The sequence below is a fragment of the Phoxinus phoxinus genome (assembly GCF_949152265.1).
Source record: "Phoxinus phoxinus genome assembly, chromosome: 1".
Taxonomy (NCBI): domain Eukaryota; kingdom Metazoa; phylum Chordata; class Actinopteri; order Cypriniformes; family Leuciscidae; genus Phoxinus; species Phoxinus phoxinus.
The window spans coordinates 19,476,080-19,491,715 of NC_136876.1; the positions used below are offsets into that span (position 1 = coordinate 19,476,080).

General features: G+C 38.8%; 1 protein-coding gene across 1 annotated transcript; it reads left to right on the top strand.

Moving 5' to 3' along the window:
* Positions 1 to 3,092: 3,092 nt before the first annotated feature.
* On the top strand, positions 3,093 to 7,233 carry desi1a (desumoylating isopeptidase 1a). The gene is made up of 6 exons (XM_079607765.1): positions 3,093 to 3,463; positions 4,459 to 4,480; positions 4,731 to 4,800; positions 5,096 to 5,205; positions 5,332 to 5,454; positions 6,109 to 7,233. The coding sequence occupies exons 1-6, from the start codon at positions 3,373 to 3,375 to the stop codon at positions 6,200 to 6,202; spliced, it is 510 nt and encodes a 169-aa protein (XP_079463891.1). The 5' UTR covers positions 3,093 to 3,372; the 3' UTR covers positions 6,203 to 7,233.
* The last annotated feature ends 8,403 nt before the right edge of the window (positions 7,234 to 15,636 follow it).

Sequence of the window (15,636 nt, forward strand, 5' to 3'; positions counted from 1 at the left end):
TCAGTCGAACATACACAGTGCAATCCATGCTGTTGTTTACATCCGAGTACCTCCATAATGGCCGCGCATCCGGGTTACCGCCCAGAACGTGACGTTGGTGAAAACCCTCTATAGCGCGAAATGCGGTATTGTCAGCATTTACTTACTTAATTCATTTATTTATATATAAATAAGTGTTACGTTGTGGTCAGTAGTCAAAACGAGGACATAAGTAACCAATAAAACCGAAACTAATCAGAGCGTTGAAACAGGAAGTGAAGTAAACAGAGAATGTCAAAATAATTCTGCTTTTATTTCACCAGTATCAGCATTGCTTGTCTTTGCGGCAGGTTGTCACTCAGCGCAGTTACATTATTACGCCACAAGGTGACGGCAAGGGACTGTCTTTGAGGTGTTAATTATTTTAACTTTGAGCTCCACTTAACAAGGCTCAGCTGACCAGCAATGCGTCGTATGGGCAACACGGAAGCGCTTCACATAGAGATTTGATTGCTGATTGATTCAATGCATTGACGAGCGCTAATAGAAAATGACCTTTAACGTTAAAAAAGGATGACTTGACCTCAAAGACGGGTGGTGATCCACACGCTCAGTCGATCTTTCTCTTTCACTGTCTGTTTAGGCTTTATTAAGTGCAAATCTACGGAGGCTCTGTACAAATCATCATAGTCTTATTATGATTTTCAACTTATTTAACATTCAATAGCCTGCACCTGCATGAAGTGCAAAACAAGAAGGACGACTTATGAAAAAAGAAAACATGAATATCGCGGTTGCTGCGGTTGGCTTTGCGGTATCGCGGTAATACAATATTGCGGTTATTTACCACATCTGATGTGTGTGTGTGTGTGTGTGTTGATGAATGTTTATATGTGAATAAAAGCTTAAATTCAATCTGTTCATCATATAAAGTGATAGTGTCTCTTCAGAGAATTTGCACTAAACCACTCAATTCATATGGATTAGTTTTAAAATCTCTTTATAAAGCGTAAGAGTGGTAACAGTGGACTGTCAATGGAGTGACATGCAGAAATATCTCAGGTTTAATTAAAATATCTTCATTTGTGTTTCGGAAATTAACGAAATGAAGCCTTATAATTTGAAACGACAGGAGGGTCTGTAAATTATGACAGAATTTTCATTTTTGGGTGGACTAACCCTTTAAAGAATATATGTTAACATGGCTTGCCAAACTCCATTCGTCCCTTTAAGCGCTGCACCGAGCGCGAGTCGCCACGAGAGTTCGCGCGCGCTAGGGAGCGCGACTGTTTTTGCCAAGAAATGGAAATGAAAGACGGGAAAAGGTGGTCTCTCTCTGAGCGATAAAGATGTATTAGTACGATGAGTCACTTTTGAGCTATACGAGAATATTGAGTCATTGCAGAGGCTGATGTAAAGCCCTGTAAATGGTAACGTGATCTACACATAGCCTACACCTAGACCAGAACGAAAGTTAAATAATGTTTTCCGAGAAACACGCTGAATAACACTGATAATTAGTCCTTCCCGGAATCTGCGCCAACAGGATTCCACAGAAAGTTCCGCAAATTTCCAGAGAATTCCTGCGCCCCTCATTTACAGTTCTACACACCCCACCCCTTGTGTGCTGCTATCTGTTCTGGTTTATTCGATGTAGCTATTTACCTAATTTAAACCAAAATCGACAGAATTCCGCCGATATTCCCCAAAACCCCAACAATGAAAAATGTGATAAAATGTGATAAAGTGAAACGGTGAAAGTTTAATGATAAATTCAGTATTTAACTTATTGATGTATATGTATGCTATAGACAGGCAAGCAGATGAGCCCAGAATAAAAACGCATCGCCGAAAGTTAAGCATTTTGCCCACAGAAAACCGTTATTAAGACAACGCTATTGAGACATGTGATAACCAAATTCAGTAGCCTATGGCAGAATATTTTGTTGTCGATGAAGCTAATACTGTGTACAGGCAAGCAGATGAGCACATGCAGAATACGAACGTATTGCTCCCTCATATCGTTTCACTGTCTTGGTATATTAAGCATGGCGTGTAACTTTTTTGTGTTGCGTTATTGTATAGCTACCTGCTTGCCCGATTTACAACTAAGTTGTGCACTGAATTTAGTATTGAATTCGAGTAGCACTACCATCGTCTTTTTTTAAAGCCACTAAGCCTTTAAAAAAATATATATATATATATATACACGGTAAAGTAGGCCTAAGCATTTTACAATGTCCCAAACCGAGCGCAAAAATGAGCATCACAATTAAAAATGCTAAATTTACCGTTTGGTTCACACAGGATTTAATTTCAAAAACAAAATTTTATTCTTATTATCTGATAGTTCAACTTTTTAAATTTAAAGATGCTCAGTCAATAAGATGCATCTCCTTCATAAATGGATAGATAGATGGATGGATGGATGGATGGATGGATGGATAGATAGATAGATAGATAGATAGATAGATAGATAGATAGATAGATAGATAGATAGATAGATAGATAGATAGATAGATAGATAGATGGATAGATGGATGGATGGATGGATGGATGGATGGATGGATAGATAGATAAACATATCCTTCTCAATGGCATTTCTATATTTCAAATTAACCATACATTTTTTTTATTTTTTTTTTATCTTTCGTTCTGAGTTCTTTCTGCAGAAAGAAAAGAAAAGAAATCCTCGATGGAGGCTTTGGCTCATCTAATCGATCAGAGAGTAATAGTAGTCAGGAAGAATACGTATAACGAAGCAGTAGCCTATAATTTGTACAAAACTCGACCTATACAAACAATAAGAAGTTGACTGACTTGTCTTCATGAGTCTCATTTTGTAACTCATATGGATGAAGAAATACAGTAGGCTAAGGAAAGAAATGATTTTGATAGAAGTGCCAGTCAATTGACTTTTATAATGGTAAAACCAACACACACACACACACAGAGAAAGAGAGAGAGAGAGAGAGAGAGAGAGAGAGAGAGAGAGAGAGAGAGAGAGAGGGGGGGGGAGGGAGAAATTGCAGTTGATTTTAGTAGTCAGGGGCATGTGGTTATAATGCCGTGAGGTAATCGCTTGCATATACGATAGATGGCGCTGTCGTGCCGTTGAATTAATGCGCTTCATTGGCGACTTGGAAGGACATAGCCTATTTATCTTGGTAGCTATCCCCTTGAATGTATTTTCTACTCAAACCCTCCTAATGCCATCGATTCTCAATAAGTCCGATATAGCTAGAGTATTTCAGAAATTTAAAAACTCAGATATCAGGCTGTCGTGATCATTTGAGAGTCTTAAGGCCGTTATAACGCAGGAGCTGCAGCCAGGATACCGCAGACAGGCTAACAGTTAGTCAGCCGCTTTTAGCCAGCAACATCACGATAAACATGGATCAGCACAACTCGACGTTTGGAGTACAGCTTTTCATTTATGATCTATCGCGGGGAATGGCCAGACAGCTCAGTCCGATAATGTTGGGTGAGTGATGCAGAATATCTTTACCGCTAACGTTACATTGGTGAGGGCCGAGACATTTCCAATCCTACCATGAAGAAGGTTTCACTCATACATATTACTTATATCTCGCTTCGTTGCCTGGTCATCTTCAAATGAGAAATCTTGGCTAATGAATATTAACTTGCTATTATGCTGCTAACATCACTTGTCCGTCCACCGGTGAAGATTTAGTCCCTGATTATTAATGAGGTAATACTGACGTTGCCTTTTTCCCATCCAATGGCGAAGCCTTTGCTTATGAATATTTAAGAGACACCTTCACTGTTCTAGAATGTATAAATGCGCCTTACAACTGATCGATGAAAACACACTTTTTTTAACAAAATCTCTTATTCACATAACCTTACAAACTATTTTCACAGCGAGACCCGTCTATCCGCTTATCTCAGTTATCTTGCATTTTTTTACAAATAACAAAAAGAACAAACTGTTTTAGAACACGATGTTCCTTATGGTAATTAATCGTGTCACATGCTCTAGGTTTTCAATCTTTTAGATGCCAGCCACGGACCCCCAAATATGATCATCCCTGTGTGAGGGTCGGGACCACCATCCTAAAATTTATAAGGCATCTGTCTTTTATAAACACATATTAATATTATTAAGCTACAATTTGTTTCAGTTACATCATTATATTATACTCACTGTAGTAATGTATTGTTATATGTATTATTTATTTATTGTTTATTCATTTAATTTAAATCTAATCTAACATATTTAATAGATTATCAATTAACTAATTATTTTATATTTTAATCACATTATTTTTTTAGTCTGAAAACCCCTTCTAGTTTGTTAAGGTTCATCAGATTGAAAATGATTATTTAAATGGGTCAAACCATAACAGTACAACTATTGTATTTTAATAATATAAATATAATAAAATCTTAACATATCTAATATAACTAATATCTATCATAAAGTATATGATTTCTAAAACATATTCTTTCTTACAGGAAAACAGCTTGATGGGATTTGGTATGTGAATTACCTTTAATTAATATTCTACTTATAACAGATTATGGTTAAAATCCTTTATTTATAAAGTTAAATACATATTTATATAATATCTGTATATATGTTTAAAATGTTTCATGCTTGTGAAGCACTTTGAACTGGATTTCATGTATGAAAAGTTTTATACAAATAAATGTTTATTATTATTATCTGATATGTTTTATAACATGTTTTAACTATATGCATTTTCTGTTACGTTATGTCAACACAGGCACACATCTATAGTGGTCTACGGAGAGGAATTTTTCTATGGTGGTGCTGGGATCTCTAGTTGCCCACCGGTAAAATCACAACCCATTGCAACGCTTCCCGTACTCAAGATAGGACAAGCGCTTAAACATCGCCCCGAAAATACACTCGATCAATGTACTCAATATATTGTGCTGTTTGTGAGCCCTCACTTTACATGTTCATGGTCCATGTGGAGCTTTGAACAGCACATCTTCGCACATTGTTTTTGTCCATTTATTTTTGGGTTGTTGAGATTAAATGGCCTTGGCACATAATATTTCTTAAGAGGTGCATTTGTTCTGGGGCGGCTGCAGTATGTGCCATAGTGTGTGCGTGTGTTTACAGGGCGGGACGATGCTCGGACCTCCAGACACAGTGGTGGAACTGGGAAATTCAGAGGTGACAGAGGAGATCTTTATGGATTATCTGTCCTCACTTGGAGAGACAACATATAGGTGAGTGTGTGAAAACGAGAAATTCCTTTCTTCCAGTTTAAAGTCCTTATAAAGTCTTTTGTGCTGTACAAACGTGCTTTACATGCATTTATATGCCTGTTTTTCTGCTTTGGTGTCTCTCTGCAGTGGTGACAGGTACCGATTGTTTGAACACAACTGTAACACGTTCACTAATGAGGTGGCCCAGTTTCTCACTGGAAATAAAATCCCCTCCTATATCACAGATCTGCCCTCTGAAGTGCTCTCCACGTGAGTATGCTAAACATAAACTCGCTCAGACGTGATTTTCAGGGTTGTTTTTATTTCCACTTGATTGGAAAGTATTTAGTACTACATACAGGGAATAAATAAACATGCTTGAGATCTGTCTTTATTGTCAAAAGGGAAATCAATCAAAAAAGTATCAAAGACACCCTCATGTTGTTCCAAAGATGTATGATTTTTATTCTGTGAAACACAAACAATATTTTGAATAATGTTTTTGTCCATACAATTAAGTCAAAAGAGTCCAAAGCGACAAATCAACACATAATATATATATATATATATATATATATATATATATATATATATATATATATATATATATATATTTACTTACACACATATTACACAGAAGTAAGTTTTGAATCGTGAATGATCAAATGTTTCGGTTTTGGTGTAGTATCCATTTAATGGTCCTATAAATAGGCGTAATTTTCTTCATGCATTTTTTTTCTTTTGATTTTGTAGTGAAATGTGACCTTGACCATGTTTTTGTGAGATTCTCCTATTTGTGATTGTATAACTGTAAAGTTCTCTCATTTTCAACTGTCACATTTCCGATGTTGAAAATTGATGCAAGAAGATCCGTGTTATTTTCACAGTTTTCACAGAACTTCCTGCTCTCTCTTTCTCTCTCAGGCCATTTGGTCAAGTGTTGCGGCCAATCCTGGACTCGATACATATCGCCCCTCCAGGCGGAAACGTGATCAGCAGCCAAAATAATCATAGCTAGATCACATACACACACATGCAATAATTGTCACATAGGCTTGTTTATACACACACATTTGCCCTGTTATAAATGAAGTTGGCTCAAAAATCAACAATTTCTCATCCACATTCACAGTTGCCCACATATTTTGAGAGAGTTTTCCTTAAAGTGTTTTAAGCATAAGGTCTTGGGTCATCCTTCCAGATCACCAATGGTTCATATTTTTCTTGGTTTCTATGGTTTTTATTTCATTATCTATCTTTATGTTTTATTTCTACAACCCACCACATGCAAAGGTCATTTGTTATTTGATGGCAATCCAACTTTTTCCCCTCTTGCTAGTTTTGATTAATTTCACATAATTGCATGCTCTTTCCCGCACTAATATGTCTGTTTATACATATTAATATGGGATAGCCAAAAAGTAAAAAGACGCTTTAATTTTATTTATTTATTTTTGTGTGTAAATTTGTGGCAAAGAAGCACATGTGCTATAATATGCTTGCATTAGTTTTTGCTCTGAACTGAAGATCTTATTGAATGTGACCGAATAGACCATGATGCTTGTGGCTCAGATTCAGAGAAATATATATGTATATGTATCTGTGCCTTTGTCATGGCAGCTCGGGCACAAGTACTGTAATATTTTTAACGTAACTATGTAAAGTACAAATGATTTCTACATGTTTTGTTTAAGGTAGATGTTTGTCCCCTCCATTTATTTACCCAGCTAAATGCTTTTATATGCTTTACGCTTGTTTTATTTCCAAAGTTTGCTGCTGTTGTCAGTGTTATATAGCTAAATGTGTGTCTTTATTGTTGGTATTTATTAACATGTTTCTTTTTTGAAGCGGTTTATTTATTCGGCACAAGTGACGTATGTAACATTCAGAGATGTTTGATGGAAGACTGTACCCATTTTATTTTGTTGTTTTCACGCTGTTCTCATTGTCAAAATGTTGCTGCAAACCCTAAACTGCACTGATAGTTTTGAGCTTTATCCTCATGTTTTAATGGAAGTCATCTCATTAAAGAACCAGCAATGAGTCTACATAAAGTGCCCTTATGTGTGTTCTTATCATATATATATATTTTGCAATCCAAAAATAGACATTGTACAGTACATGAAAAAATGCATATTTTTCCACACATACATTTTAAGCACTACTTAGAAATCAACACATTCACAGTTCTGAATTCATTAAAAGACAGAACTGGAGGTTCACTGACAGATGTTTTGAATATTTGTTTCATTAAAGATGCAGTATGTAAGATACAGCGCACAACCAGCTCATGTTTTTATGGACTTTACTATTGTCTGGAGGAGGACACATCTTTGGATCAGCCCCCGTGTTTGTCCTCTCAGCCAGGATAGCTGAAGTTATTAATGCAAGCTGCCCACACGTCTGCACTCTTTAGCAGGCTGCCCGCCTTGCTCTCTTCGCTATTTTCCCCTGTTCTACGGCTGCCCGCATGTCAGATTATTCGTTTATTTCTTCGATGGCTCTCTCTAAACCCACAATGGCTACCCCCGGAGACAACCAGTCGCGTGCGGCGCCCAAATAGCGGGTAGGGATTCCCATCCTTACTGTGTGGTGTGAATGGGCCTTAGACACGCCAAAGAGTTTCATGGTCCATGGTGACTGACCAGTGGCGGCAAATTAGCACTAGGAACACATGTGACTACCGTAAACAAACAGAAGGTCCATCCATGAAAACTAAAACAAACAGAACATATTGGTGACAACACTGCAACATAAATTTGAACATAGATTCCAGCACAGCTTTACAACATCCATAATGAAATGACCCTTCACAATAGATAATGCCCTACAATGAACTCTGTTATAGAGCTACATATGGAAAATTATCTGTTCAATAAAATACCTCACCTGTTGAGTAATAAAAACACTATCTCTGTGTCGCTTTTACAACATTTCAAGTCCCTCAGTACTCTCATAACCGAAAAACCAAGCCGACGTTTATTCTTGTTTTATAACGAGCTGTCACGTATTCTTTTTGCCAGCAGACTCTCCTCTTTTTTACAGTTTTTCTCGATTGCTTAAACACATTTCTTGAAACTATGCCTCGTATTCTCAAAACATTAAACACAAATCCATTATGTCTCAACCAATTCTCCAAACTTCCTATTTTCAGGTCAAAATGAAGATTTACACTCAAAACCATTCACTCTTGCTGAAAAACCAAACTTTGCCCTCAGACAGGACACACAAGCCATCAAAATCACACACACAACAACATAGTCTTACACACTGGTACAATGAATTCAAAACAACATTTTCAAAACTGGTATATGTTGCTTGTGGTTGCTTGTCTAATAATGTTCCACGTATGGTTGAAATACCATCATTGGCCTAGAAAGATAACATTCTGGGAGTCAAGACTGTAAAGGAGAAAGGATGCTCTCCCTTCACAGTCACACTCTGCAGCCACTCTGTGTGACTGTATGACTGCTGGCCTTTTCTTGCAAGAAAATAAACCTCATCAAAGACAATTGGAAATGTTTGTCTCTTATTCAGTGATAGAATTTTGTTTGCCAGCACACCCTGAAGCTTCTGATGATGGAGGCGACAGTGAAGCGACTCAACTTTGGCCTTACTCGTAGCCCAGACTCCTTCATAGTCATACCATGGACAAGGACATGGTCAACTAAAGTGGCTTGAATTTCATCAGAGACCACTTGTCTTCTTGCCCTTCCCTTTGCCCCTCCTCTTCCTCTCCCTCCTCGACCTCTTTCTTCATGTCTTTCTGGATCCATTGTTCCAAAACTCAATAAACTGATTCTGGCCCTTTTATCTATCTATTGAAGGATCTGATTGATGTGTGTTAAATTTTGACTCTTAGTGTTTTCACCTGGGCAATTGTGTGCTAACTGAGCTGAAGCTGTGCTGACTTGAGTGAACAATATTGAATACTAGTGCTTTCTAAATGACCACATTGTGTAGGCAATGAGAAATGAAGGGATTTGTGTTTAAAGTTTAGTGAAATGGGTGTGCTTTTTGATAAATGGCATTATGGTTTTGAAATTTTAGTTCAAAAGCCTGGTTATAGTGTTTAAGCAATCGAGAAAAACTGTAATTCTTTTTATTCGTTTTTTTCCCCGATTAATAAACCGCATAAACAGTAATGAATAAGTGGAGCATTAACAATAACCAGTTTTTAAAAAAATTATTAAAAGTGAAGAAGAAGAAGAAGAAAAAGGACAGCGTGGTCAAATTCAGAATTACAATATCATCATGGAAGCATTTAAAGATACATGGTGGACTTATAATCAATGCCAAGACATTTCAAAGGAATTGTCCACAACTTCTGAAATTATTTAGATTTACCTTTTAACATATATCCAATCTTTTCCACCAGTATAGTTTATTTAATCAGGATTACCCAGTCCTTAATAAAGGGTGTCTCTTCTTCTTTTTTCTTTCTTTCTCTTTTTTGGTGTGATTTGCTGCAGGTTAGAGATTTAGCAGCTCCAACTAACCTACCGCTGGTTACGAACATAACTGTGGTTCTATGACTAAGTGGAAGACCGCCAGAGGCAGGGCTGAAAGCACTAGTGGAAAACCACTCGCGCCTGACCAAGAATCGAATAACAAAGTTGTCACCAAGTGACTTATGACGTGTCTTCAGCTATAATAACCTCCTAACATGTCAAATCGATCTCTAGATCATTCTCGCGTTTCACGAGAATGATCTAGACATCGATTTTTCGCGATGCTGAGTGACCAGAGACTGGCGGTCCACAGTTACGTTCGTAATAGGAGTGGAACGGTACACAGAAGTCACGGTTTGGTTCAGACATCACGGTTCGGTACGAGTTCGGTACTATGGAGGGAAAAGTGCACGTGCATTTTTTTTATTGTGCATGTCTCAGGCTGTATCACCTAGTGTCATACAGTCTACCATGAGCTAGCTGCAACAGCCTGAAGTGTGTAAAGTAAGATGTAAACAGTAAACAATAAGTCCCTCACATCATCTCCAGACTCCATGTAACTTGTAAACAAAATGTGGATTAAAAAGTGGATTCTTTTATAGTTTGACTGTTATGCTTTGTTAAATGTATCAACATGTATTCTTGCAAACTGTTAAAATTCAATAAATACATGTTTATAAAAAAATACAGCATCTCTTATTTATGAAAGTGCAAATTACATTGTTATTAAATTAAACTGTTTGTGTATCTAAAGGCTGGTTAAGCACTGTAGGGAGGCGAGGTTGGACAGTTTTTTTTTGTCCCGTTCCAGTGATTGGCACATTTTGGTGATGGCGTCGGATATATGTTATCATGTTAGATGTATTTCCACTCACACCCAACAACTGCTGAACAACGCAGACACAGTCCTCGTCGTATCCACCACTCTCTCGCCTGTACTACTGATGCGAAACCCAAGGTTTCCCAAACTTGCGATCTTAAAGAGGCCGGCGGGTACTCTAACTCTAGTGGGTCGCCACCACTCGCCATACTCGTCCTTAGTGCTGCTATCTCTGACTCACTCACTGGACCGTCGACCTGACAAAAAACTGCATACATAGGCGGAGCTCGGCTTAACGTCCATGTTGAGGACAAAGACAATTTGCCCCTTTCAAGAAAGCAACAATCAGCCGGTCAGAAACAAGTGAAGAGTCACTAAACTCTGATCGGTGAGCTGCTAAAGCCGCCACATACACCTTTAATGTAGATGTAGATCGCCCAAGTTCCAAAATATGTTGCAGAAAATCCAAAATGCATCCTACTGAGCAGTGTAATGGGTCAAGATCACGGCTAGAACACCAGTCAGAGAACACCTTCCACTTACAAGCATACAACTTTCACGTTGATGCCGCATGTGCATTCAAAACAATGTCCCTGGCCCTCTCTGAACACTCCAAGAGAGGCCTGGTGGGCCCAATGGCCACACCCACAGTTTCAATCGATCTGGATGTGGGTGCCAAACTCTTCCTTCTAACTGACTCAGGAGGTCTGGTCTGCTGGGCAGATGAAAAGGTGGTCCTATTATCAGTGAAAACAGAGTCTGAAACCATGGCCTCACAGGCCAATAAGGATCCACTAACAGCAGACGGTGGCCGCAGGCGCACACTCGACACAGAGTCCTCCAAATCAGAGGTAACGGGGGGAAAGCATATAGTGTCATGTCTGGCCAGTCGTAGGCTAATGCATCCAGACCCAGAGATCCTGGTTCGTCCATCAGGCAAAACCAACGAGGGCAGTGAGATGTCTGACTGTCCGCGAACACATCTACCGCTTGTCTTCCCGTACATCCTCCATTTCTGGAGTGTAGAGTCCAGTCTCGCTGCAACACCCTGCCACGTGACAGAGCGTCCACGGTCTGTTTGAGTCGGCGTGGTAGATATACTGCTTGGATGGACAGCAGATTAACATGGGCCCGAACAAGCAGGTTGTGAGCTACCTGAAGCGCACTCTGTGACCTTGCGGCTCCCTGATGGTTGATATAAAAAACAGTTACCTTGTTGTCTTTGCGCACCAAAACATGCTTTCCCCTGAGAACAGTTTGAAAGTGAAGAAGGGTAAGAAACACTGCTGTCAACTCTAGGACATTGATGTGAGCTGTGCACAGAGCCCCTCTCCAAGTGCCATTTACTCCCCTCTTGTGCCAGACCCCGACCTTTTGTTGTATTTGTGTCGTATTGGACCATGGATGAGCCATCATGTAAAGGTCTGAGCCACAACAGTCCCAGTGGTACTACTCTTGACACTGCTGTGAGCTTCCCCAAGAGTCTCAGGAGAGTAATGTAGTTCTGAATGCGGCCAACCTGAAGATGCCTTACAGCCCTCATAATTTACCTTATTTTCTCGGGAGTTGGAACAGCCAACATTGAGAACAAGAGTTGAGAACAAGACCTATGACACTGGTCGACTGCATTGGGACAATTCACTGTAATCCCTAAAGCCACAATATGGTGCAACAGATGACGCGCTTGATCCACTGCTTGCTGGGGTGATGCTGCACAGACAAGCCAGTCGTCCAGGTATGGCAACACTCTCATGCCAGACCTCTGGAGTGGTTCCAATGCCGCGTGAACTAACTTTGAGAACACCCTTGGTGCCAGAGCCAGGCCAAACGGAAGAACCCTGAATTGTCAAATCGAAGGAATCGTCTGTGTTTTGCAACATGAAAATAGGCGTTCTTCAAATCTATTGTCACAAACCAATCTTGTGGCATAACGGCCTGTAACACATCGGTTGTGCGTAGCATTCGGAACGGCAAAAACTTTAGAAACCGATTCAGATTTCGTAGATCTAATATCGGTCGAAACCCGCCGTCTTTCGAGGCACAGCGAGCGGCATTATAGAGCATTCTGGGAATGGGTCAGACAATGCCTCCTTAAGATGATCCATACCAAGACACGCAGGGCACTGGTGATGGTCATCCATGATACCCATTATGTTAGGGCACAACAAAATAATAATAACATGAAAATCTAAAAACAAATAATTTAAATGTGTAATGCTATCAAGTAATAAATAAATCCATACTACATGGTAATTGTATTTACTCTTACATTTTTTTTATTTTCTTTACTTTGCACAATCTAAATGACTTTTATCAGAGAACATCTCTTATCACAGGCAGAAAGACAGGTATTTTATTCAGATTATGCAGATGAAACGGATTATCCCTGTCATGTGACAACATCTGAGAACATGAGAAGGGAGGCATTTTTTAAAAGTGTACTACCCTAGAAAAACACAAGATGGAGACATTACACAAAGCAACACTGCTTTCATGCAGCTCTCTGGTACTTTCCTCCAGAATGGAAAAAACAACAACAGAGTGCTGCAGCAGCATGGGACACGTTTCCTCATTTGCTTGTGATCAATAGTGCAATATCCTTTGTGAGACAAGATAAGACCAAGATTTTTTTCCCCATCATATTAGAACTCACTGCGTTTATTTTTAGTTTCATATAACACGTTGCCGTGCTACATTTAAAGAAAGATAGTGAGATTATTCCAGCTTTAAGTCATTTGAGTAGTTGAATGGAGCCCATTTTTAATATATTTTTCTCATAAATTAAGACAAATCACTTCAAGATTTGCTTTTCCTTTCAATAGAGTGACATTAAAAGCCAATCATTTGATTGTTCAAACAACATACATTATAAACACATTTTCTCAAAGAGAATACATGTGATTTTAGAAAGGGAGTCCCTCACAAGAGGGATCATCATATTTGAGGGTCCCTGAGCTGATCACAAAAACACATGTACACTTCCTCAAATGACAGCTTTCTTGTCCATTTCTGTAGCATGTCCATTTGTAGCATTGCGACTGAATGCTTCACTGGAGAAGGGGCGCCTGAAGTCAACCCGGTAACACTCATTCACTGACTCATTCTCTCCAGCTAACACTGTCACTGCGGGAGGTGTGACCTCTGCGGAGACGTCGCCAATACTCTCACAGACTTGCGGTCGCAAGAGTGTGTGTGTGTGTTTGTGTTATGACTGTGACAGACCCTCGATCTGACAACCCAACGTCTTGGTGCACACGTAAACATGACCCAGAAAGGTTCTGAAAGTACATCTCAGAATAGAAATAAGCAGTTTAACAAAAACTTAATCTCCACATAGAGACCTATGATGGATTCTCTTGGTACTCCATCCTGTTCTGTTAAATGCTTTGTCATTTATGTGATATGTCAATGGTGGGGCATTATAATTGAGGAAACACTTCCAGCAAACAGCAACATTAATATATATCAATTCTAATATCATTAGCTATGTTTCCATCCAGAGTTCAGAATTTAACCTTTTTAACTAATTAAACAAAATTGGATTATAGTATAAAACATTTGCAAATAAAGAGGCGTTTTCATCCCATGTGTTCAAGAGAAGAAAATCATCACTTCCTCAGAAATGAGCGCCAGATATCTGCAATAAAAATGAAAGTTGCTGCAATCGGGGAAGAAACTGTGGCTCTTTTTGCCTTGATCATAAATGACTTGTGCCTCAGAGCGAGCAGACAAAGTGCAACAAACGCTGTCATGTTATCTTGCATTCGGAGGCCTGGTGCTTGTGAACGCAATCATGCGAGATGTTTCTGGGAGGGAATTAAACCAAATCATTCTGATCTCAGACTTTGACTCAGGCATTTCAGAATGATCAAACCAACAATTGAGATGCTGTGCAAGGAAATTGGTTGCTGGTTAGATTAGTTATCATATCAAGTCCACTGTTAAGGTAAAGCATGTGAGTTTTTTTGTTGTGCATCGACGGATTTATTCGGTACATGTATTTCCATTGTAGTTTATGCGCATGTATTCTTATTGGATAAAACAATCATATCCACCTCAATTGACCCCTTATGTTTTTATGCGCATTTTCAGAATTTATTAGCATCTTGCCCAGACAGCAACATAGCGTCGGCCCAGATCCGGCCCACATCTGGTACGGCTGAAACTATGTTGCTGCCTGGGTGGCGTTTCCATCCAGCATTTTTTGTGCAATATCCCAAAATTTGCATAAAATAGGTGGATGGAAACAATGCTAGTATAAAAATAAATAAATAAGATCACCTTTTAAAGGAAAAGTTTACCCACAAATTTGAATTATTTCATCATTTACTCACCCTCGTGTTGTTTTATACTTGTATTATAACTTTAAAAAAGTGCAAATGAGATTTGAGAGCTATACTGAAAAATATATATATTTTCAAAGTTGTAAATAAAACAAAGATTATTGGATTTAACGTTTAATTCAATGTTACTTGCCGTTTCTTTTCGCTTTACATTTTCACTCAGAAATGGCTATTTAATTTTACAAATTAAAAAGTAAATCCTACACCAAATTTTGTTCAGAGTACAGCAGAAGGGAATCGTTTTAATGTGCTTTTTTTTGCAGGCTTTTTTGTCTCAAAGGGGTGGTAAAATGCCCTTTTCACAAGATGTAAAATAAGTCTCTGATGTCCCCAGAGTGTGTATGTGAAGTTTTAGCTCAAAATACCCCACAGATATGTTTATATAGCATGTTAAATTGTCCCTTTTTGAAGGTGAGCAAAACCGCACTGTTTTTGTGGCTGTTCCTTTAAATTCAAATGAGCTGCTGCTCCCAGCCCAGGGGGCGGAGCTTCAACAGCTTGTGTCCTTTTACCTCACACACACATGCACTGAAAGTGTCAAAAACATTAAGCCTTTTATGTTCAAATCGGAGTCAGAAAAAGATGGAGAGACTCTAGAAGAAGTGACAACATGTAGAAGCAACAGGACATTTCTGAATGGTTAGTTGATGAATTTATGTAGCTTATGTGTAGTTATCTTCTAGTCATTGATTAGCATATTCTGTCATGATAATCTATAAATCGTGTTCCCGGGGGCGGGGTTTATGTATATTTTAGGGTTGGTGATGTCACTAAGCCACGAGGAATGTCGTAGACCAGCCGTTGGTTGTGGTCCTTAAAAAACGATTTCTTTAAAAGC

What these genes read in the sequence shown, in the direction of transcription:
- desi1a (XM_079607765.1), top strand. Translation starts at nt 3,373, where the DNA reads ATGGATCAGCACAACTCGACGTTTGGAGTACAGCTTTTCATTTATGAT. An exon ending in GGATCTCTAGTTGCCCACCG is followed by an intron (nt 4,801 to 5,095) that starts GTAAAATCACAA and finishes GTGTGTTTACAG; the next exon opens with GGCGGGACGATGCTCGGACC. An exon ending in CCCTCTGAAGTGCTCTCCAC is followed by an intron (nt 5,455 to 6,108) that starts GTGAGTATGCTA and finishes TTTCTCTCTCAG; the next exon opens with GCCATTTGGTCAAGTGTTGC.